This window comes from Alligator mississippiensis, chromosome 3, assembly GCF_030867095.1.
Source record: "Alligator mississippiensis isolate rAllMis1 chromosome 3, rAllMis1, whole genome shotgun sequence".
NCBI classification, from domain to species: domain Eukaryota; kingdom Metazoa; phylum Chordata; order Crocodylia; family Alligatoridae; genus Alligator; species Alligator mississippiensis.
The window spans coordinates 222,534,320-222,556,465 of NC_081826.1; the positions used below are offsets into that span (position 1 = coordinate 222,534,320).

The 22,146-nt window shown below is 43.3% G+C and overlaps 1 protein-coding gene across 2 annotated transcripts in view; it reads right to left on the minus strand.

Moving 5' to 3' along the window:
• The window catches only part of DMXL1 (Dmx like 1), a 140,774-nt gene extending 127,623 nt beyond the window's left edge, over nt 1–13,151 (minus strand). Inside the window, exon 1 of one of the 2 annotated variants that reach the window (XM_059724916.1) lies at nt 12,981–13,151. In XM_059724916.1, the coding sequence (XP_059580899.1) occupies nt 12,981–13,067 (87 nt within the window). In that variant the 5' untranslated portion in view covers nt 13,068–13,151. The remainder of the gene's footprint in view (nt 1–12,980) is intronic. The other variant, XM_019478071.2, reaches the window with a different exon arrangement.
• Between the last annotated feature and the right edge of the window lie 8,995 nt (nt 13,152–22,146).

The window sequence follows — 22,146 nt, forward strand, 5'->3', positions numbered from 1 at the left end:
TGGGGGAAGCAGCAGCCAGATTACAAACATATTGGCAGCAATTTGGCAGCTGCGGGAAATCAACAGCAGCAGCCTGTATTCAGACTAAACTGTGTTATTTTGGCCTGCCACTCCTACATGGTTACTGACCTCTGCCATAGTTAATACTTTAATTTTATAGTCCTCAACCTCCCCCCAGTAAATATATAATAGTTCCAAAGGAAATAGCAATTTGTTTAAACTGCAGAAACCAGGATTTTCACTAAATTGCTGAACCTAGGTCACCAGGGTTTTAATCAGTAGTGCTTAATTTTGGGGTGCTGGAAGAGAGATGCAAACACTTGCACATTTGCAATCAAACTTCCAGTTGTCATGCAGCCCCATTTCCATTTCAAGCCTATCTGTAGTAACTGAATTTCTATGGATCCAAAACCCCACTTCTAAGTGCTACAACTCATGAAGAGAAGCTTCAGACTTGGAAATGATTTGAGGTAAGAAAGGTGGTGAACCATAAGTTTGCATGTGTCCAGCACCCCACCTACAAGACCTACTATTCCCCACCCTATACTAGGCTCCTCACAATAGAAATCATATCCTTCCTCCAATGACTGTTTCTAAGAGACCACAGAGGCAGTTAGTTAGCACTAACATCTGCAGCATTATCATAAGCTCCAAGTCTGCTCCAAGACACTGATATTACCTCTTCAACCCCAACTACCTTGTTCCAAAAGAAAAAAAAAAAAAAAAAAAAAGAGTGGGGGCCTATATTAGATCTTGATCTTGAGTTCCTCAGTGTGCACATATGTTGCGCTAAATTTCACACAGTGATTTATTTGTATTTTAAACTGTCTGACAACAGGCCTATCTAACTTCTGAGCAGCCAGGGGCTGCAAGAAACTTGTCACATGAGCCACTTGCTGCAGGGGTTCCCTGGAATACCCACAACATGGCTAGCGTAGCCCGCCCACATCACACAAGCAGCTCAAGTTCATATCTAACTTCTGAAGGTCTTTAGTTCCAGTGTTCACAGACAAATAATCCCAAAGCAAGCCATATAATTATCCAAAACATACAATGGGGTACAGGTTTTATATGTGCACAAAAAATAACTTTCAGGCCCCTGCAGATGGGACAGCATTCCAAATAATTCTTTAAAAGTCTGACGATTCCATTTTGACTCAAATAAACTGTTTTTCTAACTTGACTAAATAGTGTCTTTAGACAGTCCCTGTGAGACAAAAATATATATGGAAATTCAAGGTAAAAATATTGTGTAATGACAAAAGGGAGAATGAAGTAAAAATCTGCATGGGAGTTGCTATTATGACCAGAGAATGTCATTTTAGAGCTTTATAATAGGTACTGTTCTAGTTTTGTTGACTCAAAAGCACAGCTTTTTGTTTTCTGAAGCCTCATCCGGTTCAACCACATGAAATTCAACAGTGTTTCTGGAATGAATTGTTTAATGTGTTTTTAAGTACTGTTGACAAATGAATTAAGAATTTTATTAGTGTGTGACCAAGTTAAATGTAGTTTTCTACTTCAGAGCAGTCTATCATCAGAAACAGGTGCACATTTCAAGGTGGCACTGGAATGCCACTTAAAAGTTTGGAGCAAAAATAGTATTAAAGCACTTCATTTAGAATATATTCCTGATCATAAACTGCTTTGGAACCAGTTTTTAAGCCTGTGCCCGTTTTGAGTTTGTACTTAAAAGGCTCCCACCAATCATCCCAGACGCAAATGGGTACCATGGTTTTGGGCTGTGGAAGTAGTCATTGCATTGTATAGTACTAGCTGAAGAAACTGTGGACCACTTAACCCTTGTTTGCAATGTCCTTCACGTCCTTATTCTTGTGGGAGGAGCTATGTTTTCTATGGTTCTACTGAACCTAACTGTGGATATGTGAAGAGGGAAGGAGAAACAATACAGGTAAACAACCTGGAAGTGGGTTGCTGACCCTACTGCCTTAGATAGCCAAGTCAGCTCCCTTCTAAGTTTCTCAGGTCAGTTCTATTCACAAAACAGGTCTTGAATCCACAGCAAAAACACAAAACAAAAGCCTCTACCCTTTCTGGATGCTAGGAGGGGTAACTTGTGCTCTGGACTTCTCAGCACAGCAGCCCACCCTATCTTCTCCAAACACTCATCTCCTGGAGCTCTTAACTCTCTTTGTGGCTTCCTAGAAAGTCATTAGGGCTGGAAGAGACTTCCCAAGATCATCTAGCGCAGCCCCCTACTCAAGAACATTTCTTCTCTGACTAAACCACCCCAGCCCAGTGTCTGTCTAAAATGAACTAACTTCCATGTTCCCGTTAGGACAATTACTAAGTCAGATATTGTTCTGAAATGTCTACAGTGGGCATGGGCAAGACTATGAACTAGACTTCAGAGTAAAGCTATGCCTGAAAGCAAATTCCTTCCTCCTGAATCTCTATTTCTGCAACCTATTAAATTAAGCCAGTGATCCATTATAACCACACTTTCAAACTGTATTTTGATGGAATTTTATTTTGCCCTTGAGCCAGCTTGCTAAAATCCTCTTGGATGCATTGTCACTTACAGGTTGTGGGAAAAATGTTAAATGTGGCTGTTTCATAAGATTCTGAGACTACTTCCAGTGATATGAACAAGATATAATGGGAGAACGGACTAGTCAGGAGTTAAGAGGAAATGTACATATATGCACACACCTCCAATACTTTACCAGGGTAATTTGCCAGGGAGGAAAGCTAGGGCTGTGTTTCATTTTCTTACTTTAATGTACAAGCAAGGCTTAAAAGGCCTTCTACTTTCAGTAAGTTTCATATTCCTTGCTCTGGCTGAACATCTTTGCCTTCCATAAACAAGGAAATCATGAGATATACTAGACAGCATGAAAAATACAGGGACCTCAGCGGTCTGAACACTTTACTGTACAGCAGTGAAGACAATATGGCAGCTTTGGGAGAGCTCCCAATCTAAGGGACAAAACATAAAAAGTTCTTACTTGAAAGCTGAATATGGAGAATATAGGGAGAATGGCTGATGCCAGTGCTGGCCAATCAGAAGCAGAATAAATATCTCAATTATGAATTAGATGCCATCAATAAATTGGCAATAAGGCATGAGAACCATGGAAACAGGCAAGTGGCTGAGGCTTGGTACAACAGAGACTGAGTGATGACAATCCCAGAGACAAGCTAAGCAAATGCTACAGTAGTATTCTGGATGAACTCCATTGCCCAATGGACAGACAGAAAAGGTAGAAAGAAGCCCGGGAACTGAAGCTGGGACCCCATGACCTGGGGCAGAAGCCACCAAGCTGCAGCTCCTCCTCTTCTACTCCCCCCCCCACAACCTGGACCAACACAGGAGGGGCAGAAAGAGAAGCCGCTGGAGGCAGAAGAAGCCAAGTAGTACCTGGGCAGATGCAGTTGCATTGGGAGCAGCCCTGCCGGGAAACTGTACACTCTGGCTGGTCACAGGGCTAGTGGCCACAGGCTGCCCTGGGTGGGAGCAGGCAAGGCTTGGCCCCATGTGGAGCACTGTGGGAGCAACTGCAGGCCAGATCCAATCAACTGGCAGGCACCTGCTCACGGGCTGGATCTAATCAGCTAGTGGGCCAGATCCAACCCATGGGCCATATTTTGCCACAGCTGTTCCTATCGTATTTCCCCACCACACTCCCCTTTTTAATTTTATCTGCAACTGATGTCTTGTTTTCATGAAATACAAAAACTTCTTAAGAACATGAAGTCACTTATTTGATAATTTGTTTACATCTTAAGAACAGACCTCACAGTTTAGTATTTTACTACCACTAAAGACTTCACTACCTAAAATACCTTATTGAATGCAGCTCCGTACCTGCTTTTGTCACCACGATCGGGATAAAAGTTTGCCAACATACTTGTGCTGGCAAAGCTTTTCTAGGATAAACTGCACTTCAGCATTTGTGACATCTCTTTAAGGTTAACTAAACCTTAAATGCTGGTTTTGAAGCTGGGGGGGAGGGGGGGGGAAGGAGAGAGTAGTCTTTCAATTCACCTTTAAAATGTCCTAGGGTAGTTGTGAAGTAATCATCTCTGTACAATGACACAAGCAGATACTGTTGACATTATCATGCTCTTGGAATGTTTATTAAACAACTTTTTGGTCACTTAGTTCACAAACAAACAAGGCAAAACTAGTTCAGACTGCAGAAAGAAAGATTTTACTAGCTAGTGCCATAACAAAATGTCCAAATTTAGAAAGTGAAAGATCTTTTTATAGTTGTTAAGAAAGAAGGAAGTTAGTTTGCATATGGTAATTGGGTTTCCACCTAAATGCTATGGCCTTCTTTTCCAGACCTCAGCTCTTATCCCTGAATCCTATTATTTCTTTGGAAAGGATTAGCAAATGTTTTCCTTTTAAGATAACACTAATGCAGTTTTACAGATCTGTTAATGGAAGATAATACAGCCAACAACTTGAACTGCTGCAACATTCTCATTTCTTCCTTGACCTAAGCCACTCTCTAAAAATAAACAAAGTAATTGTTGCAACTAGGTTCTTTATACATAAATCAGGAAAATCTCACTTGGGTTATCTAATCTTGGTACAGATATTTGGTATTTTAATATTATACAAACTATCTGATGCACCTACTGCTAACTAGCAAGACGATGTAGAATTCAGTGCTGAAACCAGAGAGGCTCAGAATGGACGGGGTGGGAAGGGAGGAACATGAGAGAGAGCAAGCGCAAGAGCACGTGCGCATCTTAAACCAGATACACATCCCTAGAATTCTGGACTGTTCTTTAAAATAAACAAGCATCCAAACTAAGACAGACAGTATTTGTTTATGGTGACCCCAGCTGCATCACTAATACCACTCAGGACAAGCCAAGATATCCAAGATATCTATAGAAACACTCACTACTGGATGCCTCACAAATTCTTCCCCCTGCTCCTTCAATTTTACTTCCATGACATCCCACAGTTGATAGTTCAGTGTATGATCTGGAGTAAGTTCGAAAAACACCTATGATCCTTTTATAATCCACTTGGGTTCCAAAAAAAAAGTGTTATGGGGTTGCAATAGAGATGAGAATGTGAAATCCAATTTCATATCTGCACACAAGTCATGATGCACAAAATAAAAGGCTCTCTTAAATACATTAGCTTGGGATCAGGTTGGCAGACCATTCTCATAAGAGCATCAAAAGAATCATTATGTCAAGCCAGGCATTGTCTCCCCCTGATTTAGTCCTTACATGTATTACTAATGATTTTATATGCCAGTAAAACTAAGCTGCATTCATTAACAGAAGTCTAAAAATATAGGTTTCTGAGATGAGGAATATTCTATTCTCTCTACACATAACACCTGTTATTTCAAGTAAAATAAAAAAGGTACATCTCAGTGTACCTGAACAAAGAACAAAAGCATTATAGCATTTGAAAAAAGGAAACACTGATTTCCCTATGGCATAAAAAGCCTATTTCTATTTCCTGACTGAACAGATAGACTCTTAAACTTCTCACTAGCCAAAGGCTAAATACTGCTTGTCCTGAATTGCAGATAAGCTGTAGAGCAAGATATAGATAAATGTTTAGCTTTTCTATCCAACAAGTCATTCTACAAATGCAAAAAAAAGTGTTAATTTCCAGAGCCTGGTCCTAGTTGGGGAGAAGGAAGACCAGTATCCAGAATGCAAGTAGTTATTTTTTAAATGGTTTTCATTGCCCACATTTAATTATATGCATGCTTTGCGTTTGTGTTTTCACCCGTTACTCAATGGTTGATGCAAACATAAATATTTACCAATATTTTATTGTAAATATAAATTATTTCCATAGCTTGTTAAACTTATGTTCTACTACACATCATTTAATATATGCATGCCTTTAAAGACATGACAAAACCTATTATGATGCTTTACAAAAAAAGAACTCAGACTTCATAGGCTTGATTTACATTTTCTTTTAAAAAATAACATTACAGTATTTACAATTTGAAGGTTTTGATAAGGAAACCAAATATCAAAACATACTAAAACTGATTAAATGTATCTAAATTAGATGCAAGCAGCATGTTTGGCATGAAGGAAACTCAAACCAATCAACTGAAGGAAATCACTGACTAAGCACATAACACCAGAGCTTGCTGAACAGTATATTAGCTTTTGACAGCTTTAGCCTCTGCTGCAGATTCAGACACAACAAATCTAAATTTTCTTCATTTCAGCATTTCATTTAACATCATTCAATAACCATTTCATTCAAAATTAAAGAGCAATTGGCAACTGAACACCCCCCACCCCGGAAAACTTGCTTTCCTTCTTCCAATCTATAACTGAAACTATGTCTAAGAGATGGAGATCTAATTGAATTAATTTTATTCAAATTTCCATCCAAAATCAGCTTGACAAAAATCATGAGTAAAAATTTAATCAAACAGGAAACAAGAAATGCCACATACCATTTTGCAAACGTAAAAAATATGTTTAGTCAGTTTTTAAGTCAAGCTACATAACTGCTTGAGTTTTTATACCATATGATTTCAGTCTGTCTGTCTCGATGGTTTCCAAATAATGAGTCTCAATCTTTCTTTAAAATAATAAACTAAAAAAAGACCAACTATTTAAATCAATCTACCCTGCCACCAATTTTCTGTTGAAGTCGTCATTCCAATAATGAGAAAGAAATGGAAAGTGAACATTTGTTCCAATAAGTCCCTAGTACTAGTTAAGAAAAATATGTACTGTAGTATGCATATTAAGCCATATAGCAGATTTCACTTTCCCCAACATCTCCATTAGCGACTAAAACTCACAAGTCTGTCCCAGCCGTTACTGTTTAAACATTTTTTGTAGGTTGTAGGATCAGTGACTGACATCATAAGTTCCCACAGTACCAAAACTTTTCAGAAGACTAAGTCACTAAAGGAAAGGTGAATTAGGAAATATCTGCAAAGCCATTTAACACAGTTTGGACAGTTACAAAAGTATTGATTATTCATTTTAAGGTTAAAAAAATTAAACAATGCTCTAATATCAACTATTACAGAAGTATCCAGGCCACGTAGTTTTAAACTCAAATACTGCAGATTTGATAAAGATAACAAGCAGACAACAAAGAAAGCTGAATGCTAGAGTAGTGATTGTTTAAAATATACACCACTTTATTTGTGGCTCTATAAAAAAACAGTAGTAACAATAATAACTATCTTCCGATTGAAATGGAATACTACAATCTTACTTGAACTATAGTTAAAATATCAAATATACATTAGGCACAGCATCTCAAATAGTTAGCAGTGACATTCTGAATTTATTTCTGAGATATTATTTTCTATAACTACCTATCCCTCAATTATGAATCATTATTGCAGGTCAGACTTTCCTTAACATTCTTAGAATACCCTCCCCTTCCCATCAAAATAGTTTATTATTGAAGTGACTTTGTCTTAAAATCACAGCCTTTTAAGGAAATACCGAACACCAAACATTTGTATGTGGGTTGTTTGTTTTTTTTTATTAACTCTCGATTAAAGTGCAACTACATACAGCTCTCCACTGTTGTTCTGCAGCCTCCAATTTGATGTACTTCACATTTACAGAATTGCACAGCTGATCTAGTGATACAGATACTGCATCTGGAGTATGCAAACCTGGATGCTTAAACAGAGGCAAGTGCCAAGGACCGCTACAAAAAGCCTCTGCCAAAATTCGAGAGAGAGAGAACATGGAAGACCTCTGAAAGTAGTAAACTTAAGCATCTCAGAAAGAGAAAAATCATAGTTCATGAATTCCTCCCAAAAAAGAGAGCGAGTGTGCCCTAGAAACTGAATGCAGACATGGATTTATTCTTGTTTCAGCCAAACTAATACGCTATGCTGCCCAACTGCATTCAAACTGAAAAAATAAATTACACACATTCAGTCTCAAGTGTCTATTAATTTCCTATGATACTTTTCATCAGCCAACAGATATTTCAGAGTGTACATGCCGTAAAAGATTTCTTGGGTCACACAGATATCTATACTTGCTAAACATGCCGTTGGACCTATTTTACCAGTATGAAATTCTTTCCAAAACATGGTTTTCTTTAAATCTACTCTCCACCAACCCTTAAGAAATGCCTTTTGTTAGGAAACAAAGAAATAGTACCTGTTCTGCCACCAATCTGTCATGAGAAGGGAAACGTTATAAGGATTCATAAATCTGAATTGCAGTCCATAAAGCACTTATCCAAAATATTATTACATGCACTTCATTGCCTTTTTGATATTTTTCTGCCAGTTTTAAGGGTGGGGAAAAAGGGGGGAAGGGGGAGAAGGGAGTTGGCAGTGCTCACTTTTCATGTTATTTTAAATCAAGAAGAAAGCAATATTCCAACTGGCTTCCCTTAAACATTCAGCTGATTTTGAGCCAAAGGACCTTTAACATCAAATAAAATGTTTTGCAAGACAAAACAAAAAGTCTACTGATTTCAGAATCCTACAGCCATATACCACATTTGACTTTTTAAAAGAATACAGTAGATTTTGAATTGTTAAACCTGGGATCATGCAAATGTGAGATTTACAAATCTAGAACAGTGCCATTCAAATTCCAAGCAGCCACAGGCTGGGCCAGTCCCAGAGGCAGCAACGGGAACCAGAAGCTGGAGGAGAGAGAGGGAACCCAGAGGCCACAGTGGCCTAGGGCTGAGGGAGAACAGGAGGCCATGGCAGCAGCTGCAGCAGGAGGAAGATGGCCAAAAGAAACAGCATCGGACCCATGGAGGAGAGCGGGGGAGGGCAGGGAGCCAAGGAGGTAAGGGCAGTGGGAGGCCAAGGGCCAGAAGTTAACTCACTGTTGGACAGCTCTAATCTAGAACATAACCAATTGGAGGAAGATCTCAAACAGGAATTAAAGATAACTTCCATCCTTCTTTTTCTCAAACAAGAATTAGAGGTAGCACTATGCAAAGAGATGGCAGTTAAGCAGGAGGGGCACAAGGCTAAATGCTAATATGAAAACATAAGCTCTAGTAATTACATAAATGTCATTTCCCCCAATTCTTCAAGTTTACTGCATGCAATCTGTCAAAATAAGGAAGTAAAAATGCATGAAGATGTTGGGGAGTAGGGGGTTGGGTGAAAAGTTAACAATCAGATTTCCCAAATAAAAGCTGAAAACAAGCAGCACAGCACTCATGAATTATTTTTACTTGCTATTTTCATTTTGCTTTGTATGACAGTCTAAAAAACTGCCCATATTTAAATTAAGATAAAAGAGTCCTTTCATACTAGTGTTCATTTCTAAGTGATCATGTCAATTTAGTATCTACAGGTGGAACAACCATTCCTTAAACGGTTTTAACAGTAAAGTTAGACTTTCTCCTAAAATAATAAATAGTGGAAGCAACCCAGTTCAGTTTATGCACCATTCAAGCAGGTGGAGAAAACTGACAGTTCTATATGATGAAACAGAATTAAAAAGGTAGCAATCACAGGCACTCATATTCCTCAGATTTGAGGATATGATTAAAAGAACTGTATTAATGATGCTCCTCTCTGCACTGATATTTAAAGGAATTACTTTAATGCACATATGGGAATCATTATGATTATATTTAAATCAAAACTGCTCTTACAAGCTAAACTTTTAAAAGTAACTCAGAGAAGTTCTATTTGGCTTATTACTTTTTGCCAAGAGCAGAGCACTAGTTCCTGATCACTGTTCTAGTTATACAGGCTGCAGTACTGTGCACAGTATAGCCACTATGGGAGGGACACAAAGGATTTTTTGTTTAAATTGTTAAGTGGGAAAATAATTCTTCTAGCTTGCTTACTCTGCAGTCTTCCATATCTTGTTTTGTCCTTTTGCGTGACAACAGGAGAAACATTTAAACAAACAGAAAAAAATTGGCAAAAGCAGATGACTTAACTATTCTTTAAACAGGCTAGATACAAGATCAACTATTCCTTTAATATAGACTTTCTTTTTTTTTTTTTTTTGACTACTTCAACTTTTGTGTACCACCTACAGGTTCTGAATCTGCTGCTTCTCAGTCAGATGCCTGGGACAATACCAGGCCCAGTGACTTCCTCAGAACTTCCAACATTACACTTCCTGAATTATCATTATTAGAATCTCAGTTAACAAGTTTGTCATCATCTTCCAAGGTCATAGTAAAATTTGCAGCTGCAGAGCTAGCATAGGGGGGGCAGCGAGATGTATGTACGGACTTGCGAAGAATCCCTAAGCAGAAGTCTGTAGTCTTTCTCCAATATAACTGGAAGAAGCTTAAATTAAGTGGAAAACCAAGAATGTTCCCCATTTCCCAGGACTACCTTGACACTACCGTTCCAGAATAAAACTGACAGATGCCAAATAAGTTATACTTCCTAGTCATTGCTATTTAGTGTTACAACACTGAACCTACAATTAGCTGTGTTCTTTGTAGTTTCACTAATGCAGTATTTTCTGCCAAAGGCTTAATTAAGTACAGAAGCATCAACACTACCAGCATGACATAACTGAAGGAGAGAGGAAACAGGCAAGAATGGGTTTCAGACGGAAACCACAAGAAAAGCAGTATCAGAAGCATGGAAGAGAAACCAAGGGATCAAGGTTCCCTCTAAGGTGTGCGTGTGCATGGCCGCGCACAGCTAAAACTGTGGCCACGCACAGCCTTTTCAAGGCCGTGTACCAGGAGAGGCTGGGGCAGGAGCCTAGACAGCTGCAGGGAAGTGCTCCGCTCCCCGGCATCAGGGCTGGGGAGTGGAGCACTTCCCCGGAGCCGGAGGAGCCTGCGTCAGCCCCCCGCCCCAGCCTCCATCCCTGCCTTGCCTCATCTTGGGGAGGAGCCGCTGCCTGCTCCGAGTGAGGCTCAGCCAGCTCTGGGACACTCCCCGCTCCACTCCCCCACATCGCCTCGGGGAGTGAGGAGGCACATGGCATCAGGGTTGGGGAGTGGAGCAGTGTCCCAGAGCTGCCAGAGCCTCACTGGGGCAGGCAGCGGCTCCTCCTTGAGGTGAGGCAAAGCAGGGATGGAGGCTGGGGAAGGGGGCTGGTGAGGGCTCCGCTGGCTCCGGGGAAGTGCTCCATTCCCCAGCCTTGATGCGGGGGAGTGGAGTACTTCCCCGGAGCTGGGGAGCCCACGCCAGGCTCCGGCTCCAGCCCCGGGCCTCTGGCCCTGGCTCCAACCCCCAGCTCCAGCCTCTGGCCCCCTTCAGTAAGTGTCCCACGCCAGACCGAGGTGGCGAGCTCACGGACTGAGGCAGCATGCTCACAGACCACTGCTCCTTAGAGGGAACATTGCAAGGGATGTCTTCGGTTTAGACTGGTGATCAATTTAATCTTTTGAATTCCCAAGTCTAACTGAAATAGTCAGCTGAACTGATAGCTGAAAGAAACAGACTACTTTTCTGTAAAAAAGGATATAGAGGCAGGAATTGAAGATTTTGGAGTGCAAAGGGAGAATGAGTGAGTATATGAGTAGAAGTGAAATTAAGTTGAAAACGGGTTTCTGTACCATCAAGGCATATGAATATTCCCTTAGCAGGAAGTTCAGAAATGCTCATTTTAAAGTTAAAGCTTTCCAAATACAATTTAGAGTTGCTACACTGAACCCCCTAAAAAATAAAACCAACCCCCACCCAAAAAAACTCAATGTCTTTCCTTTTATAAGTATGCTAAAACTAGTCACCAAGGTCTTCAAGTAGTTTTTATTGTACCATCTTTAATGACCTATAACCTAATGTCATTCAAACAAAATGGTAAACTCCAGTGTTCCTGTATGCCAGCCTGAGGGAAATTTAATTATTTTGGCAGAAAGTCATATCTACAACCGGACTTTTTGCAATTTTACACATAGATATACCTACTTCCACCACATTTTTGCATTTACAAACTGCAGTAAGAGTGGGCTGCTTGTAACAACTTTGCTTGGACCCAAATGTTTACTGCCCACTTCCCTTTTTAAGTGACTGCTTTCATTTACATAATGGGATTAAAATAACCTTCACTGTTCTACCTGGTACTTAGTTTAGACCAGTGATTCTCTGCCAGGGTGTTGGGGTACCCAGATCCTTTGACAGGTACCCGGAGGTTTGAGGAATAAGCAGGTACACTAAGCAGAAAAGCCAGGCTCAGGCTTGTCCCTGCCTAGGTGATGTCCCCACCCCTACTGCCCAGCCCCGTGCAAGGAGATAAGCACTGTAAAACACACGGTCGTTTTGGAAATGGGGTGCCATGCAATTCACAAAAGTTAGGGATGGACCTCAAGTCCTGAGATGGGGGGCGGGGGGAGGGGGGGCCTCAAGTCTTCAAGCCTAGGGACAGCAGGGAGCAACAGGGGGGGTTGAGTTCAGGGACTGCAGGGAGGGGGGACAGGAAGGGATCTAGACTCCAGGCACTGGGGTGGGAGCAGAGGGGGCCTCCTCAAGTCCTAAGATGCGGGAGGCAGGGAAGGGGCCTCATATCCAGAAACTGGGAACGCAGGGCCCGTGAGTCCAGGGACCTGGCCTCCAGTCTAGGGACTAGGACTGGGAGGGCAGTGAGGGGGATCTTGAGAACTTCGAATGCAGGGGGAGAAGGGGAGCAGGGAGGGGGTCTCAAGTCCAGGGACTGGGGGAGGGGAAGGGGAAAAGGGGGCCTTCAAGTCCTGGAAAAGAGGGCAGTGGGGCATGCAGAGGGCTGAGTCCTGGCATGGGGGGCAGTAGGGGGCCTTTAAGTCCTGGCATGGGGGGAAGTGGGAGCATAGAGAGGGTCCCGAGTCCAGAGACCACAGGGCAGGGAGGGGGGCTCTAATATAGGGACTGGAGGGGGGAGGCCGAGTCCAGGGACAGGGAAGGGGGGGCAGGGAGGAGGCCCCGAGTCCCAGCCAGGTGGAGAACCGCCGGCTCGGGCCAGAGCCGCTTCTCCCCCACACCCGCAGGAGCCGGGCACAGGTGCGGGGCCGGCGGGGAGGAGCTTCGCCCGCCTCCGCGGAGGCCAGGCAGGGGGACGTTGCGGTTTGCAGGCTGCGGCCGGGCCGGACTCACCGTGACGGGCCGCGCGCGGAGGCTGCCCACGGAGAAGCAGTGGTCGCCGGGGTTCACGGCCCCCGTCAGCACCTGGTGCAGATTCATGACGCCGGGGGCCGGCGGGTCTGACTGCGGCCCCGAGCGCGGGCGGCGGCGGAGCTGGGCGGCGGCGGCCGAGGCCGGTGCAGCTGGCGGAGCGCGGGGGCGGAGCCTCGCCAGCCCCACCCTCACTCAGCGCGCGGGCGGGGCGGGGCTGGGGGCAAGGAAAAAAGCCCCTCCCACACTGGCGTCACACAGCCGCTGACAACACCTCCCGCCCCTCTGCCGTAGCGGGGGACAGTCTCGCGAGAGCCACTTCGCTGCCGTGGGCCGGCCTGCTGGGTTCCGTCACTGCGCATACGCAGGGGTCCCAGCACCGTCGATGGAAGAGGGGTGCAGGCGCGGAGGGCAGGGCAGGGCAGGGCAGGGCAGGGCCCGAGGTTAAGTGTGAGGGTGGATCTTGCGCTCTGCACTTGACTTCACAGCAGCCCGGCTAGCTCTGCCTGCCTGATGTGAATCCGGAGAGGTTCAGGGTGGTTTCTCTGCGGGGCGCTTGCCCGGAACCTTTCTAGACTTCAGGCTCACCTGGGAAACCGCCAGCCCTGTGGTTTCTCCCGTGGCTTGACGAGAGGAGAAACCACACAGCAGTGATTTTCCATTGCCAAGAATTCAGAAAGACGCCAGCGGGGCAGGATGTTTTGGCGGTGGCTGACATCTGGTTTCTCTTGCGAATCCTGTGCAGGTGGTTGTACCTACACACAGAGCTCACACTGCGGCACCCTTGAAAGGAGCTGGTGGCAGCCTGGCCGGGCAGTATTGTCCTTTCAGGGATTGGGCTGCCAGAACTTCAACCAGCGCTTGAGGATTTATACCCTGGTGTAACGATGCTTCCTCTTTCGTTTTCGAGTCCTTTTATGTCCTCACACTTCAATTGCTTGTTTGCCTGCCACTGAACGCCGAGTTGATGTGCTTGAGAAAAACCCAAGTATGCTGCATTAACTGGGTCCCTCCTATCTGCCTTTTGACCCCCACAGCAAACTCTAGCAGACTTGAGACCCAGCATTTTCTTTTGTAAGAACTATGCTACATCTTCTCCAGCGTGTCATGTTTATCCGAGGGACCGCTAATTCTATTTTTCGCATACGGTAGATTCTGCCATTTGGCTGAGAACATGTTAGATGCTCTTCTGTGGTTCCCTGGATCACTGGATGTTCTTTTTCAAGGTTAATGGATGCGTCTACACATCTCTGTACAGTGCTGTGCTTTCGTACTGCCATTCTTCCACCCCATCTCTTAAAAGCAGCAATTATTCTCAAACAGAAGAAAGAAACCTGCCAATCCCTGTCATTCAAAACTATGACAGCCTATTAAAGTAACTTAAAACATTCTGGATGTCAGAATGTGAGTGGGGAGAAAAGGCTACCTATACAAATGTATCCTGTGTTCAAATCTATCCTGTTTTGTGCACAGCAGTTTTTGTCTGCTCCTTTGTCTCAAGCCGATCACAAATATGGTATACAAGAAACCCTCGCCATTCATGGGGGATACATAGATTCATAGATTATAGAGTCAGAAGGGACCCAATGGATCATCATGTCTGACCTCCTCCCCCTGGCAGGAAAGAGGACCGAGGTCATACGACCCCAGCCAGGTGTTTGTCAAGCCTCCTCTTGAAGACCTCCAAGTTAGGTGATAGGACCACTTCTCTTGAAAGCCCATTCCAGACTCTGGCCGCCCTTATTGTAAAAAATTTCTTCCTATTGTCTGACCAATATCTACTCTCCACTAGTTTGCACCCATTATTCCTAGTTACTCCCTGGGGCAGTCTGGTAAACAGCGCATCCCCAGTTCCCTGCTGTCCTCCCCTGATAAATTTATAGGTGGCTACAAGGTCACCCCTCAGCCACCTTTTGTATAGGCTAACGAGATCCAGATCTCTCATCCTCCCCTCGTAGGGTCTTTCACGGAGACCATTAATCATGTGAGTGGCCCTCCTCTGAACCCTCTCTAGATTCTCTGTGTCCCTCTTGAAGTAGAGCGCCCAAAACGACACAGTACTCCAACTGCGGCCTGACCAATGCCGCGTAGAGAGGGAGCATTACCTCCCTCGACCTGTTGGTCATGCATCTGGTAATACACAACAAGGTGCGATTGGCTTTGTTGATGGCCTCATTACACTCCCGGCTCATGTTCATCTTGGAGTCAACTATGACTCCAAGATCTCTCTCAGCCTCTGAGCTGCTAAGGAGGACATCCCCCAACCTCTAGGTGTGCTGGGGATTCCTCCTTCCAAGGTGGAGCACCTTACATCTATCTTTGTTGAATTGCATTTTATAACGTTCCGCCCATTGATCTAACCTGTCCAGGTCGGCCTGTAACTGCTCCCTGCCCTCTGGTGTATTCACTTTGCCCCATAATTTGGTATCATCTGCAAACTTGGAGAGGGTGCTCACCACACCCTCGTCCAAATTGCTGATGAAGATATAAAATAACACCGACCCAAGGACCGAACCCTGCAGGACCCCACTGCCCACTTCCTTCCAGGCCGAGAATGACCCATCCACCACCACTCTCTGGGTGTGGTCCCTAAGCCAGTTAGCCGCCCACCTGACTGTGTAGGCTTCCACTCCACAGCCCGTTAGCTTCCCTATGAGAATAGGATGCAAAACTCTGTCGAAGGCCTTCCTAAAATCCAGGTAGATGACATCGGCCTCTGCTCCTCTGTCAAGGCATTCCAAAGATTCCCGCGAATGACATATTTGCAGATTTCACCATGAACGGTGTGTGCCCCCAGCGGCTGGGAGGGCACAGCTGTGCTGGTGGCAGCGGGAGCAGTGGCAAGTGTGAAGCTCCCACAGACGCCGGTAGCGCTGTAACAGTGTCATCACACTGCCAGTGGGGAGAGAGCATGGGTTGGTGCAGCACCGCGAATATTCAAAACTGTGAATGCCAAACCCGTGAATAGCGAGGGTTTCCTGTACAAACTTGGTAAATCATGAAAATGACTAACTGCTCCCTTGTGAATTTTTGACCAGAGTGGTGACATTTAGCAAACTACCAAATGACACAATATGTTCCAAAACACAATATCTTTTTTTTTTTTTTAATGTACATTTTCCATTAGTAGACCTTGCTGGAAATTGAAGATTAGCTTCTATTAATACTTCACAAAGATTATGCCAGGAAAACAGAGTTATATTATCATTTAAAATAATCCTTTGACTGTTTGGTAACTAAAATGATATTTTAAAAAATATTTAAAAGTGTTATAATAGTCTTGAATTTAATTACAGTAATAAGTTAATATTCATGTTTACTATTAAACTTGCACATAGACAATGGTGAATTGTCCCTATTGTGTTGTCCTTTTCATACATTGAACATTACTGAGTCATTTATTAACATGGGCAAACTCATTTCTGACATGACATACAAGCTGCTTTGAAAGAAACTGGCATTTTAATTGGTATATTTACTCTTCGTTAACAATACAGTTAAATATTACTCCTGCTATTCCTTTAGACCCTGCTAATCATCTACATGTACCTAGCAAGGCTCTCCTCCCTTTTCAGCTGTTTATAACACACATTTTTGGGGAATAAATTGCATCTTCTTCTTGCAGTACCATAGTACACAGCCTCAAATTAGACTTCAGTTTCACTACCTCCTAGCTCTAATCTGTGTTTTTCACCCTAGGTAAACTCCCCAACACGCTCCTATGCCCAGAGAGTGGGTTATAATTGCACTGGGTGAAATACAGGCCTCACTGAAGACAACACTAAAAAGTCCTATTGACCTTCATAGTCACAAATATCAGTCATTGCCACTTGTACCACATAATTACCTTGTTAACCCCTTCCCACTTGTAAGTGCAAAAAAGCTAAAATATAGCTGGGAAACAATGTTCAGTGGCAGATAAATATTTATTGGAGCCCCAGGCAAGCAGAAAACTGGAGGCCCCCCCACACCCCAGCAGGGACTCCAGAGTGGGAAGGGACCCCCTTGCTGAGTGGGGCAAGATGGGCTAGCTACTGTGGGGTCAGGGACCTCTGCCCTGCTGCCTTTGCCCTGAGGACCCCACACCCCCTGCCTGCCCAGCAGTGTGAGGCTCAACTTGCCTTTGGGGCAAAGGCAGCAAAGCGGAGAGCAGCCTGCATCCATCCCATGCACAAATATGTGGGGGCACATGCCCCCCCATGCCTCCCGTGGGAGGGTGCACGCAGTGGAAGGGAGCATCTGGGGTCCCTGTTTGGCAGGGGCCCCTGGGCTCGGGCCCCTGGGCTCGTATGTTAATCTGCCTGTGACGATGCTTATATCTAAAGCATAGGCTGCTTGAATAGACAGGCATGGATTTTTAATAGGATGGTTCAGAATAGGTAGCAAGGAGGATGATTTGCACTTTCTATATAGGCACTAAACCAGAGATACATAAGCTTTCATAATCAGCAGCTTCCTTCATTAGATACTATGAAGGGACTGCATCTCATTTATTTCTTATTCACTTATTCATTATGTATCTCTGATTTAGTTAGTTTCTAATGTGCAAATATACTTAGCCCTCTGCCTGACTTGAGGACTAACCAGCTCTCTCAGAATAGTCAACCATTTTGTGAAATATTTTTCTTTTTTGAGACACGGCAAGAAGATTGCTGTGTGCGTTTTATTCTCTACACAGCTTTGTAGGTCTTTAGCCTGCGGGTTAGGATGACATTTGCTGCTTGTATTGCTTTCATTCAATGTGAGCTGTTTTATAACAAATCATGTTGACACACTTAGTATTTTACACAGGCAACTTTATTTTTATACATCAGTGATCCCATATACTTTTTCCTTGGTACAGGGTCAAGGTGATGAGTTTCTGCATTAGATTTTCTGTAAGAAGATGTTAGTCACAGTGCTACAAGATTTACTCAAGTTTTATTCTGCTTCCACTTCATCAGGTTAGAGTGTCTTCAGCTAATCTTGTGGGTGTTTTTGAGGGAAGATGTCTCTGCTGTAAAATTCCCTTGAGACTTAGCAAAAAACAATTATTAAAAGCTCTTCAAATTTCCTCTCTTGTTTATACATTTACATTTATTTTCACAGTGTGAGGTTAAAGCTTTACCCACCACTGAAGAGAACCACTATTGAAAGGGCTGCAAGATGAAGCATTAGTCCTTTTGTCATTTCTTTTTTAAATCTTGTATTGACAAAATTTACCCTGTTCATTAATAACTTAGAAGGTGGGACAGCAATGTCTATATTTGCTGCTAATGCTTCTAAGAATAAGCTTGATTGGTACTGACCTACTGTTTTCTGACTGATAGATACAGTGTACTAATTCCCAGGTTGATGGACACATCTAAAAGAGACCCCATTCCCATCTTCCCAATAACCTCTTTCTATTCTTGAATTCAGGACCCAGCGAAAGAGCCTTCAGGAACAGGGAAAAGGGAAAGAGAAAGGCCAGCTATTGGGCAGAGTAGATGACTTGGGAGAAATAATGCATATTTTAGGGTTTCCAGAGAAGGAAGATGAAAAAGTAATTGATAAATAATATTTTACAATTAATACTTTAATAGTAAATTACTTTAATTTGAGGTAGCCCAGCATGTATACTGAGCCTAAGGAGATTAATTAAACTAGAACTACAGTCAGAAGAGCTTTTTCAGGACCAGATATGACCTTTCTACACTCATCTCCAGATCTTCACCCAAAGCAATAATCAATAACATACATGTCCACTTGGAGCTGAGGTTCCAGCTCTCGACCTGGCCTGGGAGTTGAGCCTGGGGAGAGCCCACTGACTGCCTGTCCAGCCCAGCCCAGCCCAGCCCAGAGGATGGTGGCACGGTGGAACATGCTATCGACTCGTGGGCTCACTGCTTATTTGCAGGCTCAGCCAGGAGTCTGCCACCTGGGAAGCATGCCGGGAATCATCACCCCAGTGAATATGGGGCTCTGATGGGTCCCTGCTACACTGCTCCATGACAGTATGTGAGTGGTGGTTCTCAGTAATGGATCTATCACAGATCCCTTTGAGATTAAAACGGGAGTTAAGCAAGGCTGTATCATCGCACCAACACTCTTCTGAATATTCCTTGCTGCAATGTTACAGCTCACAGCTAACAAGCTTCCAGCTGGAGTGGAGCTAAACTGCCAAATGGATGGTAAACTGTTAAGCTCAGCTGACTCTGAGTCAAAACAAAGACCACCCTGACCACAATCATTGCGCTCCAGTATGCTGATGATGCTGTAGCATGTGCTCGCTTGGGAGCAGACCTTCAGGCAATCATCCATGTCTTTGCTGAAGCATACAAGACAATGGGACTGATGCTTAACATTCAGAAGACTAAGGTCCTTCACCAACAAGTTCCTAATGAACAGTCCCCAGCTCCAGTAATCCAGATCCACAGTGAGACTTGCTGAAGGTTGAGTACTTCCTGTATCTTGGAAGCCATCTCTCATGGAAGGCTGACACTGACAATGAAATCCAACATCACCTCAAGTGTACAAGCACAGCCCTTAGACACCTGAAAAAACAGGAGTTCAAAGATTGTGACATCAGATCTGAAACTGAGCTCATGATTTATCAGGCCTTTGTGGTCCCCACCTTGCTATATAGAGCTGAAACAGGGACAATGTACAGAAGACATCGCAAGTTGTTGGAAAAGTGCCATCAATGCTGCCTGCAGAAGATCCTCTAAATCTAGTGAGAAGAGAGATGCACCAATGTTAGTGTCCTTCTGCAAGCAAGCACCATGTATATTGAGGCAATGATCATCTGGCATCAATTTTGTTGGGCCGTGTGTGTCATCATGATGTTTCACTGTAGACTCCCAAAACAAGTTTTATTCTCCCAGCTCAGCCAAGGCGTACTTTCAAGAGGAAGGGACAGAAAACGCTTCAGAGATGTCCTCAAGGCCAACTTAAAAAAAATGCAACATCGATGGCAACTCATGGGAGACTGTTGCCCAGGACCTCCCCAAACGGAGGAAGAGTCTACTGCAGAGATCTCAGTGCTTTGAAACCTCCCGACAATAACAGGAGATGGAAAATCAGGAGTGGCAGAAACAGCGTGTCATGGACCGAATCAAGAATAAGACAATCATGGAAGACAATCATCCTCGACTGCAAAGGACTGCCAAAGAAGATATTCCACTGGAACTATAGAAGTGCTGTTCAAAAGAAGGAAGTTTGTAAGCATTAAGGAAACACATTTTCTGGGAACTCTCATATATGATAACGTCCCATAGATCTAACTTTTTTGGATCAAAATTCAAAACGCTTCAGTTTAGCATTCCCACAGGTGCTTCTCATACATGTAACTATGGCAGGAATGCTCAACAAAATATTATCATAATTTTGTTTTTATTTTTTGACTCTCAAAGTTGGGGAAGAAACAACCAACAAGACTGAGGAAGAGGCCAACACATACAATATGGATGCAAGCTTTAGATAATAAGTACCTTGATAAATGAGGAGACTAAAATGTATCTTTGAGGATAGATAACTGCACAGCTTTCTGATGCTAAAAAATAAAATGTTTTTAAAGGTTTCTTTGTTCTGACGAAAACTAGCTACATCTTTAAGGCATGAAGAGAGCTGAGATCCACCCACTTTGTTCAGGGTACCACCAAGTTCCATGAAACACTTCTTGTTATTTTCAGATCTCCTACACACTGTGGATAGGCAATCAAGCCTTTTTCTTTATTCTAGTAGTAAAGTGTATATGATATGTCAAGGCAAAAATGGTAGTAATATCCTTTCTATTCTTTAAACTGCCAGTTATAGGATTTGTGCTTTATCTTCTGTCAAGATTTACTTTCATAAAATATATTCAAACACACTCCCAATTTTCTTAGATTTCTTTACCCTTCGTCTTTATACCATTTACTGTGGCATTTTGAGTTTAGTTGCTGAAATTAAAATTTTGTTCAGACTAGTTGAAAAGCCATACTTATTTTTTCTCTTTTAACACTTTAAACCTGTGCTGATGCCTTTAGCAATATGAATAGTACAAAGACTATGACTACTAAAACAGCATCAACTGTAGTTTGTTATGTGAACTATTTAATCTGGCTGCGAGTAATAATACTTTCTCGTGACTCTTACACCACATGCTGTACATACCATTTCAACAGGCCAATTTTATTTAGTGCTGAATCAGTATCTAGCACTTTGCTACCACTTGCAAAATTGCAATTTCCTGTGAGCAAGTGAATGACACAAACAGATTTTAAAAGCATTAAGGGCTTTATCGTTAGGTTCAATTAATATTTAGTGGGAATAGAGGTTATTCAGCACCCAGTAGGATTAGGCTGCAAACCTAGTTTCATGTAGTATGCAAAATATAGTAAGTCTAATAAATGAGATATGTTTTCCATTTACAGTTTAATTTATAATCAATTAATCATTGGCTATATGGTTACTTCTAGTATTAAATAAAGTAGACTGAGCATAAAAGCTGATGTCCTATATGAACTGTGGGGATGCCAACAAATTCATAGCAGTGGGCCCAGGATTTCCCAAACGGGGAAGCAGGAGCAGCAACCTGCACTGCAGGGGTGGCTGCATCCCCTACTCCCAGCCTCCTTCATCCCCCATCAGTGCAGGAAATAGGTTTTTACGTCCTTAAAGCATCCCTAAAACACATGAAAATCCCCATTCCCTTCTTCTTCCTGCTCAGAGGTATGCCCCCTCTCCTCCTTTTCACTCTCCTGTCCAATTCTCCTGGTTGTCGCTGCTGCTCAGGGATGGGAAAGCTCCAGAGCCAGCTGGGTTGAGTGGGGGCTCAGCTCAGCTAGGGAGGGGAAAGCAGCAACAGTATGACAGAAGGGTAGTTCCTCCTTCCCTGCCTGAAGCAGGTACAGGGAAGGAAAGACCCCCCATTTAGTCCTGCTGTCATTGTCTTTGTCCCCACCTGAGCCCAGCCCCTGCACAGTGGACATGAACAGCTCTAGTGTTTCCCCATTAGTTGATCGGGAAGCACCAGAGCTGTTTATCCCTGGAGCGTGAGCCTGTCCTCATCTGCCTGTCTCCTCACACTTTCAAAGATACATTTCAAAGGATCTCCTGGCACCTGGTTGAGAATCACTGAGCTAGATCATACACATTCACATGATGGCTGTATAGAGCTACTCTTTGTGTCAGGAGCTGCCAAGAT